The following is a 15,317-nucleotide window of genomic DNA, read 5'->3' on the forward strand; positions in this document are numbered from 1 at the left end:
TGAAAGGGTCTGGGCATGCTGACTATTGCAAAACTTTGATCTTTCATCAATTTGGGCCTAAAACGCACCCAAAATCTACTTGTGCCCTCTTTATACTAAACTGCACAATTAAATATGTAAATTAGTGTAAAATTCAATTAAAATAAAAGGCCAAACATGAATATATGAGTTGTAAAAGAAGGCCTAATTATAGATTTATCACTCTCCCTAGCCATCCTGTGAGATTTGTGAGACTTCAACGTTGAGGGAGAATATTTAAGGTGCTCGTGAGGAAGGGGTTCTGCCTTGACTCCACTACTCTAGTGGACCTGAAGGAATGGAGTGCCACGAAGCTGAAAAATGGTCCATAGAAGAGTTGGATCTCATGGATTGGAGCACCAAAAAAGGGCAGAAAGACCTTAATGGAGGTGAAGATCTTGCACATGCAGGAGGACCAGAGACTTGCCAACTTAAAAATGAATCAGTGTCTTCTAAACCTAGTTTCTCTAGTTCTTGCACTTATAAAGATATAGTTTTAGAGTCAAATGACCTACATATAACTCTTAATGATGAAGAAATAGTGAAATTTCTTTGGATGACTTCAATATTAGCTCTGAGACTAAAGATAATTTTGATTTGCCTGAAAACTCTAAGAATTAATGTCTTAATATTAAAATTCCTTTAGTTGATTATAAAGATTGGTGTTCTCTTTGAAAATTTGCAATGATTGTTAAACTCTTAGGTAAATCAATTAGCTTTAGCTACTTAAACCAGAAAATTGATAACATTTGGGGGGAAGAGGCTTTAAAACTTTTTGACTTAAAATAATGATTTTTTCCTAGTCAAATTTGAAAACATAGAGGATTACAAGCAAGTCCTTTTTGAAGGGTCTTAGTTAATATTAGATCATTATTTATTGGTTTAGAGATGAAGACCCTTGCTTAGATCCAAAGATTATAACCTGAGAAAGATAGCGGTGTTGGTGCGTATACCTGATTTACCCATAGAGCTTCATAACAATAGATTTCTGTGGCAAGTAGAAAACTATTTAGGGTCAGTACTGAAAGTTGATCCCCATACCTCACTGATCTTTAGAGGAAAATTTGCTAAGATATGTATTGAAATTGACCTAAGAAGGAATCTATTCCCAACTTTCAAAGTTCTGGACCAAGAATTTAAGGTAGAATATGAAAGACTCCACTTATATGTTTTAAATGTGGTAAATATAGGCACAAACAAGAATAGTGTGCTAATAGTCCTACCCAGAGTGAGGGTGAGTATTGTTAGGATGCCAATAAGGGAGAAAGAATGGTAGTTGCTAATAGGGGAATGTCTAATAACACTAAGGGAATCAAGAACTTAATTATGACCTATCAATATAAGGACCAATTTGGACCTTGGATGTTAGCTAAAAAGCCCTTTAGGAAGGAAGTTAATTCCCTTCACCTCTTTTTTGTTAATGATATTGTTTTAATTGCTAAAGCGAATAAAGATAATGTTGCAGTGATTAGTTCTTTCCTAAGTGAGTTTTACTTTGCCTATGGGTTATCTATAAATAAAAATAAATTTTTAATTTATTTTTTCAAAAACTATGATTTTATTTTATCCCAAGAAATTAGTCTCGTATTAGATATTTTGCCCATTTTGGTAAATATCTAGGTTCCCCAATTAGTCACCTTAATCCCACAAAGCATGATTATGGTTTCTTAGTTGATAAAATAAAGAAAAAAGTCTCTTTTTATAAAAATAAATTCATTATTTATAGCAGAATCATTCTTGCTTAATTTACCATTATAAACATTATTATCTATCTTATGCAAATCATATATTATTTTTTGTATTTAAATTATGAATATGTGGTTCTTTTTGATATTTTTTTTATAAGATTTGTTTTTATAAAATTTATATTCATCCTTAATATAAAATTCTTACAAATTTTTATTATTTTTTATATATTTAATCATTATATTTTTAAATTTTAGTAAATAATACGATAATAAAATTTAATTTAAATTAAATATAAACTTAAAATAATTTAATTATTTTCTCAAAAGTAAGCTAACTATTTTTAACACATATATATATATATATATATATATTTATTTATTTATTTATTTATTTTTTTTTTTGCTGAGTAAACTATTTTTAACATATTTGGAGAGCAGGGCGAATACTTGTGTATAGCCATGTATATTGGACGCATGGTTAATGTGCTGGCTAGTGGCTGTCGGAACAAAATAATAACAAATATTAAGGAAGAAATTGGAGATAGAAGATAGACAGAGACTTTTGTTTCTTTCTTACATGCTCGTTCCTTTTCGGGAAGAACAATGTTGAAGTTGGAGTTTGTGTTTCTGATTTTGATTCTAACGCTTTCACTGCCTGTGGCACTGTCTAAGTATGAAGCCATAAAACCTTTACTTCAGCGCTTGGATTCCAACAGGGCACCTCCATCGGTGCAAGAAGCTGCAGTTGTTGGTGTTCTGAAAAGATTGCTTCCTACCCATTTATCCAGTTTCGAGTTCAAGATAGTTTCTAAGGTGTTTACCCTTTTCCTTTCTGTTCAATCTTATGTTTGTCTGGTTTTTGCCATTTCTTAGTTTTTGTTATAGTTATGCAGAATAAAAGAAGGAATTTTTCTTCTGATTCTGTTGGTTAGTATGCAAAAGAAGAAATAAAATGAAGTGTCTGGAGTTTTATGTGGCTAGATGTGACCATTCTTAAAATAAAAAGGTTGTTTGTTAAGTTATACAAAATAGTAACCTCTCTATGATGTTTTTAAAGTCTTAACTGTTTACTTTATAATGGTTGATTGAGTGTTCAGAAAGGCTGTATTGTTGTTGACAAGATAGTTCTTAACCTGTTTTTCTCTTGACCCGATGTTCTCGCATTTTGTATACTTGTGTACTTGTAGACTAAGTTGCGTATAATAATCCATTCCATCAATGTGTGACAGTCACTTTTACATGCTAATTTTGTTGGAAGCACCAATGACTATCCTGTTTAACCGGCCAAAGTAGTTAGAGTCTGCATCTGCCCTCGTTTTTCATGATTGAATCTAAGAATGTGTTTTGTTTTTTAATAATTTTCAGGAGGTCTGTGGCGGAGACAGTTGTTTTCTTATAAATAATCACAAGAAGTCAAGCCAGAATGGGCCTGAGATTATGTATGTCAAGGGAAATTTATGCTGCAGATTATGATTAATATTTGTTTGTTAATTCCTTCTGAAAATTTTCCTTAAAATTATGAGATGGATGTATTCTTTTATTTACAACTTCATTTAATTCTTCTTCTTTTGCATTTCATATAATTTAACTTACTTTTCATGTGTAAAATGCTAATAACTTTCTTGACGAAGTTTCTCAAAAATTAATTGGTCCAATGTGTTTTGCTCTATATATCATGTGGTAAAAATTCTGGCATTGTATTGTGGTATAATTTTAGAAGGTTATTAATGTTATGGTTGGTTTCTAACTGTCATTAGTTATCTGCTCGTGGATATGATCACCTGATCAGTTTTTTTCCTCCCTATTATGTTATCTGAGATTGTCATGCATACTGATTTGACAGCATTAGAGGAACCACAGCTGTTGAGATTGCATCTGGCCTCCATTGGTATCTGAAGTATTGGTGCAGTGTACACGTCTCATGGGATAAGACAGGTGGCATTCAGACAGCTTCAGTCCCTGAGCCAGGGTCACTACCCCGTTTGAATAATGAGGGTCTGAAGATTAAACGCCCTGTTCCATGGAATTATTACCAAAATGTTGTGACTTCTAGTTGTGAGTATCAAAATCAACTTTCCTGGAACAATACATTTCTCTCACATTTTTCTGAACTGCATGACTGACTGAGAATTTGAACTGATGTAGTTCAGTAGCTGACAAGTGGCAATGCTTAAAGTGGTAGTTGGTCATTCCAAAGAAGTTGAATTAATTACCATTTGTAAATGGAAAATTTTCAACCAAATAAGTCCCTAGGCTTGATTTGGAAGGGAAAATAACCTACTTGCAAAAAACAAGATTCAGTATATTCTGAAGGTCTAATGGGTAGATTAAACAAATTTCAGTTAAAGAGAAGATTGTAAACTTACTATATTTCAAAATTGCCATGCAAAATCCTGTTGAGATTAATAAAAATCAGAGGGAAGTTAAGTTTTACAGTATTGCTAACTGCCACTGCCTACAATTCCGGTATAGTTAAAGGAATATTATTAAGTTGGGTGAGTTGGTCTTCCCATGTTTATGTTTATCTTACAAATCCATACTGATTAAGGAAATATTGGACTTTCAATTGACATGTGTTTCTCACAAGGGAAAGCGAGAAGTCAGACCTTGGGGGGGGGGGGGGATGCCATTACAGCAAAGATCATAAGCTAAATATTGGGCACCATACAAATTGAGGACAACCTGTTGCTTCTTTTGTGTAAGCTTATGAAATATCACAATCTTCTTGGTACTTTGCAGATTCATATGTTTGGTGGGACTGGGTAAGGTGGGAAAAAGAGATAGACTGGATGGCACTTCAAGGGGTGAATCTGCCCTTGGCATTTACTGGGCAGGAAGCAATCTGGCAAAAGGTTTTTAAGGTGAAGTGCTATTTGCATTTTTTGTTGGTTTCTGGATAAAGCTTGGTTGAAAAATGAATTTTTTTGTTTGAAGACATTAACCATGTTAAAGATACCTAGAATCCTTAAATACCAATAGATTTTTTGATTAAGTGCTATATACCACTTTTTACTCTGTTAGATATGATTTACTCAAATTATTTTTGTAATGAGCTCCATGTTATGGACATTAGAAATTCAATGTTTTATTTATGTTGTTATTAATGATGTCATACAAAATGCAAGTTTTTTGATTAACATTGGAACCAAAAATTAACAAGAACAGAGAAGAATCTTATTCAAGAATGTCTTAACACTTGAGACAGAAGGACAAAAACTAATTAGGGTAAAATATTAGTTTTCTCATTGTCCTTCAGCAGTCCTTATAATTACATTCTATACAAACTGAATCCCCTGATTATAGGGATTGACTGAGTGATTACAGCTGACCCCTAATTACCGTATTTACATAATCAATCAGATTTCTATATAAAAGGAAAGAATGGTAACTATATTAACAATGGAAATACATAGATTCTCAACACCCCCCCTCAAGCTGGTGCACATATATCATATGCATCAAATTTGTTACAAATGTATGTTATCCTTGGACCTTGAAGTGACTTAGTAAGCATCTCAGCCAGTTGGTCATTAGAGACATTGTGTAAGGTTGATTGGTTATTACAAATAAGCCTCATAGGTCCTACCTCACAAAACTTTAACTCATAAATATGCTGCTTTAGCCATACAAGTGAACTATCACATGAATAATTTGCTTTAACTACTTAATATTTTTCTCTCGTTGAATAGCAGCTTGACTAGTATTTTCTAATTGTAGGATTTTAACATTAGTTCAGAAGACTTGAATAATTTCTTTGGTGGACCTGCTTTCCTTGCTTGGGCTCGCATGGGAAATTTACATGGGTATGTAAAAGCAGTAAGTAAACCCCATTGTCAGAAATAGTCTTGCTATTTAAATAATCTTGTTGGGGGGGGGGGGTAGTCCTTGCTGAATATTTTTTGCGTTGACAAAATGTTATGAAAATTATAATGCTTAGAGCAAAAAGAAGGAAAAAGAGTTATTGTTTGGTATTGTTTCAAAATTATTTGAAGTTTGGATGACCTAATCTTTAGTGCAGCAAAACTATTACACCATGTTTTTTAAGTAAAGCTGAAATAACTGAAAGTGATATGCTACTTGCAGCAAAATTATAATGCTTGTTCTTTAGGATTGTCAGAACTGTTAAGGATATAATGCTTTGCACATTCCTTAGCTTTACCAATCATCTTCCCTGATTCCAATCTTAAAATTCGCAACTATTTGAGGAGAAATTAGTGATACAGTTCATATGCCTGGTAAGTTTACTAATGGACAGCAAATTCTGGGTCAAATTGGGTAGTAGAACAGAATTTAAGGTCAGATTATCAGATAAATGTATAAGAAAAAACTTGACTAAAGACCTGCGGCTGTTTCTCCTTAATTTTTGATTTAAATCTCCTAAATCAAAGAAAGACATTAGGCTAGTAAAATGTTAACAAACATCATTCATAATATCTTTATTGAAAGGCTGACTAAACAAAAATAAGGAAACAGAACTCAATGATCAAACTACAAATAAATTGCTAATCAAGTTGAGCCCTAAACTTTAGGGATTGGGGTTAGATCATGTAATAACACTTTTGAACTGAATGTGTTTTGGTTTCTAATGAGTTGTATCTTTCCACAGGTGGGGTGGACCTTTATCTCAAAATTGGTTAGATCAACAATTGGTCTTACAGAAACAGATAATTTCTCGAATGTTGGAGCTGGGGATGACTCCAGGTATATTTGCAACGTACAACATATAGATTTGTCTTTCAAGTTTTCATTTTGTTTGCTACCAATACATGTATCTAAATATGGTTGGTGATTTTCTCTAAGGCATACAGAATCACAGATTAATTGAGGGGAAAATGGTTTTACAGTCTCAAAATGTTGTGCTACATTTCTAAATTTAGTGCTCTGGTTTAACATTGAGTTTTTGTATTCTAGTGCTGCCATCCTTCTCTGGGAATGTTCCAGCTGCTTTGACAAAGATATTCCCTACGGCAAAAATAATTAGACTTGGTGACTGGTATTTCACTTTGCTTTTATGTGATAGTTCACTTCTTGGGAAAGTCATGTTGGGTTTACCTTTTTGCTGCATCCATTGCATGACTTTGTATGACCTAGGTTTAGAATTCCAAACAAGTATGTTGAATTTAGGCAAATAGGAAAACATTGCTATTTTTCTAGTATATAGAAATCGTGATGCTTGTGGCTCAACATTATTTGTTCTATTACACTGGAACTTAGTGTTTTGGGGATAGTACATGATAGAACTTAAGTTGATTCATTTCTTAGGAGCAAGTATCTAAGGATAGTTGAAATTAATAAGCTAGAAACACTTTTTAAGTATCTTTATGAAAGAGTGAACAAGAGAGGATATGAATGAATTTATGTCTCAAATACACAGCAAGGCAAATTATATATATATATAGTCTAATTTATACAATGATTTACCATTACCTAATTAATTACATGATGTCCCTAATTGCATAATCAACTTATTATTACCTTATTTACATCATTTTGAACACTCTCTTTAAGTATCTTTATGAAAGAGTGAACAAGAGAGGATATGAATGAATTTATGTCTCAAATACACAGCAAGGCAAATTTTATATATATATATATATATATATATATATATATATATATATATATATAGTCTAATTTATACAATGATTTAGCATTACCTATTAATTACATGATGTCCCTAATTGCATAATCAACTTATTATTACCTTATTTACATCATTTTGAACACTCTCCCTTAATCTGGAACTTATAAATCATATACATTTTGAGGACCTATTATTGACTTAGTGCGGACATCTTCCAATTGATCATTTGTATTGATGAAGGTAGTGGTGTTGTCTCTAGATATCTTTTCCTTAATGAAATGACAATCTTAATGTGTTTCATCCTTCATGAAACATTGAATTTGAGCCAATATGTAAGGTAGCTTGATTGTCACAAATGACTGTATCTGTGTCACTTCCTCAAACCTCAATTCTTTGAGTAACTCTTCTATCTATATAAGTGAACTGGTGGCTGATGTTGTGAATCCATACTCTGCTTATGCACTTGATCTTCCAATATTATGTTTGTTACTTTAACAATTTATCACTAATAAATATGCAATACTTGGAAGAGGACATCTTGTAAATAGAAGAACCTGTCTAATTTGCATCAATAGCTCAACTTAATTATAATCTTTTTCTTCATACTATAAATTTTTTCTTGTAGCTCCCTTAATATAATTTAGAAAGGGAATAAATTCATCCCAATGTCCTATATAGGGAAAGTTTAGAAACTAATTTACGAACCAATTGCAAAGGAGATTTTTGAATGAGTGAAGTGAGATAATTCAGTCTCCTACTAGTTTTCTATACCTTTTCTGTTATAATAAATGCCCAAAATAAAGTGGATGTGTAACGACGAACGTGATTTAGCGTATAGCCATAAGAAACGACAATTAACATGTATATATTCAAAAGCGGTAATGTGGAGAACTAAATTGGTCACACACAACACTCAAATCCCATAGCCCAAATACACCCCAAATACCTCATAGTATTTCCTCACCGGTGTATACACTCGATACTCTCTGAATACAAAGAGAAGATATGAAGTTAACAATTTTCCTCTATGAGAGACTATGCTTTGAATTGGAATATAAAAAATGGTGATATTATTCAAGTCGAGAAGCTCTCCAATTTATACAGTTCTAGTTTCCTACCTTTGCCTTCAATTGCTGTAAGAAACTTGCAATTCTAAGAAACAATAATTACTTATACTAAACTAAAAGAGAGATTTTAGCTTTGCTTTGACCAACCAAAATAGAATCAAGAAAGAGTAAAAGCCACACGTTAACATTTTCGGATTAGAAAATAGCTCTTTAACTTGGTAGAAGTTTGACATTGGGATTTGTTCACAATTGGTCAAGTGCATCCATTAACAAGTAATTCGGGAATATAAGGGATCCCAAGATATTATCGCACATGGATTGTTAATAAGACTTGTAAATTAATTTGATAAATTCACTTGAAAAAAGGAACAAAATATTATTTGAATTGCTTAATTAATTGAGAGCCTGTACAAAATACATTTATATAGACTACTAGTCTCCTAATTAAGGAAAAAATAAAAAAACTGTACAAATCTGTTGTTCGCAATCTAACACTAGCAAGTGCACTAGAATTGCAGCAAGTGATGAGTAAATTTAAGATCCAAATATCGTCTCCACAGGGAATTTAGATTCAAGTATCACTTCATAGAATTATAACCATTTAAGCTTTTTCGAATTTGTAATGAGAGTGGTAACATGTAGTAACAGAAACTAGAACAATTAGAAGTAAAATGAACTTGCAGAAAACAGAATAATGAACACACAATTATGTGATAACAGAGGAAGAAACCATAGCTAGGGAATTACTTCACCAAAACTCCAATGTTTAATCAATAAAGTTCTGAATTAACAAGCAATTGGAAAGAATGACAATCATTTTCACATTATACTATTCAGAGGTTAATTCCTTAACTCAGTGAACCTAACATTCAATTAAACCATTCTAATTCCTTAGATCTGATTCAATTCAATGTTACTTTAAGTGTAAGAAACCAAAAGATTGCAAGATCAAAGTTCCTTATCCCTAAGAAAACTAAAATCTCGGTGATTGGTTCAGATCTGAAGAATAAATTCAATTTCCATTGACAAAGGTTCCTCTGAATTTAGTTAATCAAATTTCCATTCAATTTCCACGTGAAGTTCAGAATCAATCACTCAATCTATTCCAAAGCTTGAAATTCAGATCCAAATCAATTCAACATGTTCATTTCAGATCTACAATCCCTAACTATGAACGAATTACACAGCCATGGCAGTAGAAGAAGAAAAAGAAAGAGAAGAAGAGAAGAAGAAACTCAGAAACGCCATGGAAGCTTGCTCCACTCCAATTCCTCTTCGTGAAGCTCCAAGATCTGAATCCCCACTCCTCTCTCTCACTTCCTCTAATCAGAAACTAACTAAAAAAACGGAAAATGAACAGAATCTCTTTTTTCCGGATCGTTTCTGGTATTTATAAAATTTCCCAGATTTTCACGTCATCACTTTTATGAGAAATAGTAGTTACGCAGAGAGTTTTTGGTTGCGCGTTAACACTTTTCCCAGAAATAGTGGCCACGCGCATTTTCCTGATATTGAGAGCTCTCTGGAACTATCACTCTTGATGATAAAAGTGATAACGCAGAGCCAAGGTAGTTGCGCGTTGTCACTATTGCTGATAAAAGTGACTACGCGCAGCTCGCCAAGTTGAAGACTCTCTGGAACGATTACTTTTGATGACAATAGTGGTTACGCAGAGCTTTCCTGATATTTTGCCTCTTTGGAACTATCACTTTTAATGATAAAAGTGGTAATGCCCAGGCTTCACTTCTTCTTTGAGGTCTGAACTGATCACTTTCACTGACAATAGTGATCACGCCCAGTCTGCAATTTCTTATTCTTGAGTTTTTGGAGTCCAGACTTGCTTCTTTCCTCTTCCTTGTCATCAAACTTCCATGAATATGATCCTTGCTCAATTTATTCCTACAAAAACAAGATTAAAAACTTAATTCCTAAGCAAAAATTTCACAATTGCTAAAATAACTACATATGTAAACAAAATTCAATTCCTTCTCTTTTTCTAAGTTTTTCTGCTTTCTTTATATATTTTTCTTATCATTTGTGTTAGAATTATGCTAAAATATCAGTCAAAATATGGATTCATCAAAATCAAATCAGCCAAATCTGTCCTAATTATGGAACAAATCTCCTAATTATATTTTACAACAAATTCTATTCTCACTAATTACATAACAATTACATGTATAAGGGACTAATCCTAATATTTATAGAATAGAATAGCTCCTACTAATTACAATGAATAAACAGAAAGGCTTATTAAATGTTTAATTCTCACAAGAGTTGTACAATTTGGTAACTTGGAGGAGCAAGAAACAAAACGTTGTTGCAATGTCAAGTGCATAGTAGTCAATCCAGGATAGTGGCGGGGAGCTACTGACCTCAAAATGCTATTGTAGGATAGTGGGATAGTCGCTATTCTCAAGTTATAAATATACTTAATATAAATTAAGTGACACTGTTACACACATATATATGCTGAAAAATATAAAATTAATACGCATATTTGGAACAAAACAGAGAAGGAAATATAATAAACAGCAAAGGGAAATAGAAAACAAAGTGTTCAGTCACCGAAAAATGTTTGGGTCACATCGGAAACTTCGCCGAAGACAAAGAAGACAACTGGAAAACGTATGATCACCTCAAAAGCTTTGCTGGAGATGAATATGACCAGAAACGTCTTGGTCACGTCAAAATGCATCGCCAAAGATGAAAAAGGCGACTAGAGATGAAGAAGATGACAAGAAGTTGGTCGAAAATGGTGACTCTCAGTTTCGCACCAGAGAAGCAAGAGGAACCGAAAGCATGTTGCCTCAAAAATGCAAGAGAAACAGAAAGGGAGGAAATTTTAGGGCTTGACGGGGGAGAAGAAGAAGATAGGGATTTGACATAGGAAATGAAATAGTAGCTGTGAGGCTGCGATTTGCCCTGTTTTTAACCACGATTCATGGCACAATGGCCACTACTTTGAAACGCGATGCAATCGGCCATGATAAGGTCTTCTTAGCGGCAACCTGCTGCCCCTCCCGCTGTGGCTGCTATTGACTACTATGGTCAAGTGCGGGGGCAGATTTCAGAGCAATGGCATTGGAGATTTGTGAACTACTATGGATAAGGATCATTCTAGAAGATCTGAAAATTGAGTGGAACAAGCCTGGGACTGTACTGCAATAACAAGTCATCAATAAACATTGTACATAATTCAGTGCAACATGATAGAAGTAAGCATGTTCAAGTTAGTCAGATACTTCATAAAGGAGAAGCTGAATAAATGGACAATTTGTATCCTCCGGAAACCAACTTGCAGATGTACTACCAAAATGATTGGGTGGTGGTATTTTCCAGTCTGTTGTTGCATATGAGCTATACTTCATAGGGTGAATGTTATCTGCCCTCACTAATGAGACAGGGGGAGTGGGAAGAATGGGGTTTGGTAGAGGAAGGGAATCAGAAGAGCCAGCAAAGGGTGGCTCAGAATTAGCAGGTGTAAGGGAGGGTGATTTGAAGACAGCAAGAGGGTTGGTAGTAGGGGTGGAGTGGATAGCAATGGATGAGGTTTCAGTTAGGAAAAGATTGGTGTAGTGAAAATTGTACTCATTGAAGATAATGTCTTTTGAAACATATATACAGCCATCTGCAGAGAGACCCTTATACGTTTTGTTTTGTGAGACACGGAGTAGCCTAAGAAAACACATTCTTGTGAGCATGGCTGAAACTTATTAGAGTTGTAGGGTTGCAGCAAGAGAAAACAAGAGCAACCAAACTTACAGTAGATTGACCAAGAAAACACTAGAGATTACTGCACACTCTCAAAAGGTCATTGGTTAAGAGGCTTGAGATAACATTGTTAGAGACACTTTAATGATGTGTCTATGTTTGTGTTCTACTATGCCATTTTGATGATGAGTATGAGGACAAATGAGGCGATGAATGATTCCTGAATCCACAAGGTGTTTTTAGTAAAAGGACGAAATTCACCACCCCAGTCAGACTGAACAACTTTGATGGGTAGATTAAACTGTATTTGAACCAAACTGTGAAACTATTTGAAAACACTAAGTGTTTCTGACTTGGATTTCAATAGATACAGCCAAGTAAAGTGAGTGTGGACATCAACAAATGTAATATAATACCTGTATCCACGTTCTGGAACATAGGGAGCTGCACCCCAAAGATCAGTATATATATCAATTCAAAGGATGTAGAGTAAATAGAAACAGAGGGAAAGGATGACATTTTATGGCATTTACCAAGATGACAATATGAACAAAAATCAAATTAGATTTATTAATGGAAGAAACATTACACAATTTTAGAACAGTTTTAAGCACTTCAGCACTAGGATGACCCAGTCTGGAATGCCAAATAGAATATGAATCACTACTAGCAGATGCAACATTTACACGGATTGGAAATGAACTACGAACATGTTTGCCTAGTTGAAAAGACTCACAAGAAAGTGTAGATAGTTGAGAAACTTGGCATCAATAGTTATAAGTTTTGAAGACTTGGATGACCCAATCTAGCATGCGAAAGAAGAGGTGAATCCACCATTGAACCAACTTGAGTAATGGGTTGAAGTTGATAAAGTCTATGTGACTTATAGCCGGTGCCAATCATCCACCTAGTTATCCAGTTTTGTAGAAAAACAAAGTCTTTAGTAAAAGAACAATACAATTTAGTGTGCAAGTGAGACGACTTATGGGTAAAAGATTAAAAAAAGACTCAGGATCATATAAGACATTGTCAATAGATAATGATAGAAAGGGAGAGACAGCGCTAACATCCTGAGATTGTGTTTGAGACCCGTTGGCCATAGTAACATAAGGTAAGTACTAACAAAAGAAGGATTTGCTACCAGTGATATGATATGTGGCACCTGAATGAAGAACCCATGGACCAAGAGATGGGGAATGAGAAACACTATCAAAAGAATTACTCGTGGGCACAACAGAAGCAGTGGAACCAACGGCTTGATGATCCCTATACCAATGAAGGAAATTGTTGAATAATGTCGGTGGTATGTTGGTAGTGGAAGCAGCTTTGGTGGGAGCAGACAGCGAAGTGGATTTAGGAGGAGCAGATTGCACCACATTGGCTGTTCTAGGAGGTTGACCAAGCAGAGCATAACAATGATCAATAGTGTGACCAATTTTGTGGTAGTGGTCACACTTAAATCATGAGCGACGATCACCATTAGTTCTACGAGAGTGACCACGATCAACTCCCTGTGATATCAAGGCTAAAGAGTTAATAGGGGTAGATGACACAAGAACAGGAGTAACGTCTGAGGCAGTGTTGGCCTTGGTAGGAATGCATAGCAAAGAAGATGAAGTAGTAGTTGTAGCAGGAGCATAAGTGGATCCTAAAATCTAATCTCAAACCTAGGAGTACATTGTAGGTAGACCATACAAAGTTAGCAACATAAAAAATGTTTGACAATTCTCCAATTTCATGGCATCAGTCGCAGTAGGAGGCAAAAGTTCATTGAAGTCATGAAGAAGACCACTCATACGACCCAAATAGGTAGACATAGTTCCATCAAGCTTCTGAGCCGCAACAACATCCACATGATTTTAACATACTCTATATAGACTTTGTATGTCACTGGTGTAAAGTAACTTGGCTTCTGACCAAACCGATTCAATGACATTATGGGAGCAGAAGATTTGGTTCATAGAAGGATGAATAGTGGACTTAATGACATTGCAAAGTTAAGCATCAATCTTACTCCATTGAGCATGTTCAGTCTCAGCCACTATTGCTTCTTTGGTAGTGAGATGGCTGAGATCATCTTGACCCTTGAGCCAAAGTTTGATATCAAAGGCCCAAGAATCATGGTTACTACCATCCAACTTGTCAGTAGACAGCGGAACAATGACAAAGTTGGTGAAAATAGAAGCATCATGTTTGGGAGGACCCAGAGTTGCCATGGGTCAAGTAATAGTGTTCAATACTCAAAGGGAGAAAAAGGACCACTAATCTAGAATTGTCTCAACAAGTGAGCCTAGTTAGAAAAAAGGTGGTCGGAAAGTCGCCAAACGAGCCGTCACACACGGTGGAGGTTGTGGTGGAGAGAGAAAGGTCGCCGGAGAAAGAGGTGGCACGTAGGACCTTCATTTAGGACGCATTGATCGGGTTTTATTGCGCACAGAGAGGCGAGTCCGGTGGTGGTGAGATGCTAGTCCAAAAACAAGCTGAACAATTTGTTGGGGGTGAACAGTAACGGCCAGCGGAGTTGGCTGCCGGAATAAAAAAAACACCAGAAATCAGAGACGCACACAATTTCTAGAAAAAAAATAAAATTGACACTTATGAGCATTGGGCTCACGGCGAAAGCATGGATTAGGGTTACCTTCTTGTTAGGCTCTTGATACTATGTTAAGATGAGAGAAAATGAAAAAGCATGTGATGAATTCCATGTGTTTCCATGTGATGAATATAAATACTACACCACGGGCTGAATATTTATATTAAGAAGGACAATCACAATCATAGCTACATAATTTGGAACAAATATACAGTTACCTAATTAATATAATTATACAGGTCCTATTTCCCTTAATAGGAACTAGCTAACTATTACTTGTTTGGACAGTTCTGTAGCAGTTAATGTGGTTAAGTTAGTTCTTTAACTAGCCTTGTGAAGGACATTAAGAAGCAATAATCCAAATCTTGAGTAAATTAAAGGAGCTATAAGAAAAACTGTCATGTGATGACAAAGGTTATACTTTGGCTGTGAGATGTTCCAAGGTAGATTAGGTAGGTGCTTCCTCTGATAAAAGGTCCACTTTTGGTGTATTGAGCCATGAGAAATGCTAGTAACATGCTCTTAGTTAAAAAGCTTATATATGTTTTTAGTCCGTATGAATATTCAACATTTTGCGACAAATCCTTATAAAATTTTTTTGTTAGGATTTAGTTACTGAAATGTTAATAATGTCATTTAATTTTTTATTATTT

At 34.6% G+C, this 15,317-nt stretch overlaps 1 protein-coding gene across 2 annotated transcripts in view; it reads left to right on the top strand.

The window, feature by feature from the left end:
- Positions 1–2,159: 2,159 nt before the first annotated feature.
- The window catches only part of LOC113853730 (alpha-N-acetylglucosaminidase), a 70,528-nt gene continuing 57,370 nt past the window's right edge, over positions 2,160–15,317 (top strand). The window contains exons 1-7 of one of the 2 annotated variants that reach the window (XM_027484301.1): positions 2,160–2,519; positions 3,072–3,145; positions 3,550–3,761; positions 4,446–4,567; positions 5,424–5,509; positions 6,313–6,407; positions 6,618–6,699. In XM_027484301.1, coding sequence (XP_027340102.1) covers positions 2,310–2,519; positions 3,072–3,145; positions 3,550–3,761; positions 4,446–4,567; positions 5,424–5,509; positions 6,313–6,407; positions 6,618–6,699 — 881 coding nt within the window. In that variant the 5' untranslated portion in view covers positions 2,160–2,309. The remainder of the gene's footprint in view (positions 2,520–3,071; positions 3,146–3,549; positions 3,762–4,445; positions 4,568–5,423; positions 5,510–6,312; positions 6,408–6,617; positions 6,700–15,317) is intronic. The other variant, XM_027484302.1, reaches the window with a different exon arrangement.

This window comes from Abrus precatorius, unplaced genomic scaffold, assembly GCF_003935025.1.
Source record: "Abrus precatorius isolate BTA unplaced genomic scaffold, Abrus_2018 Scaffold11, whole genome shotgun sequence".
NCBI lineage: Eukaryota > Viridiplantae > Streptophyta > Magnoliopsida > Fabales > Fabaceae > Abrus > Abrus precatorius.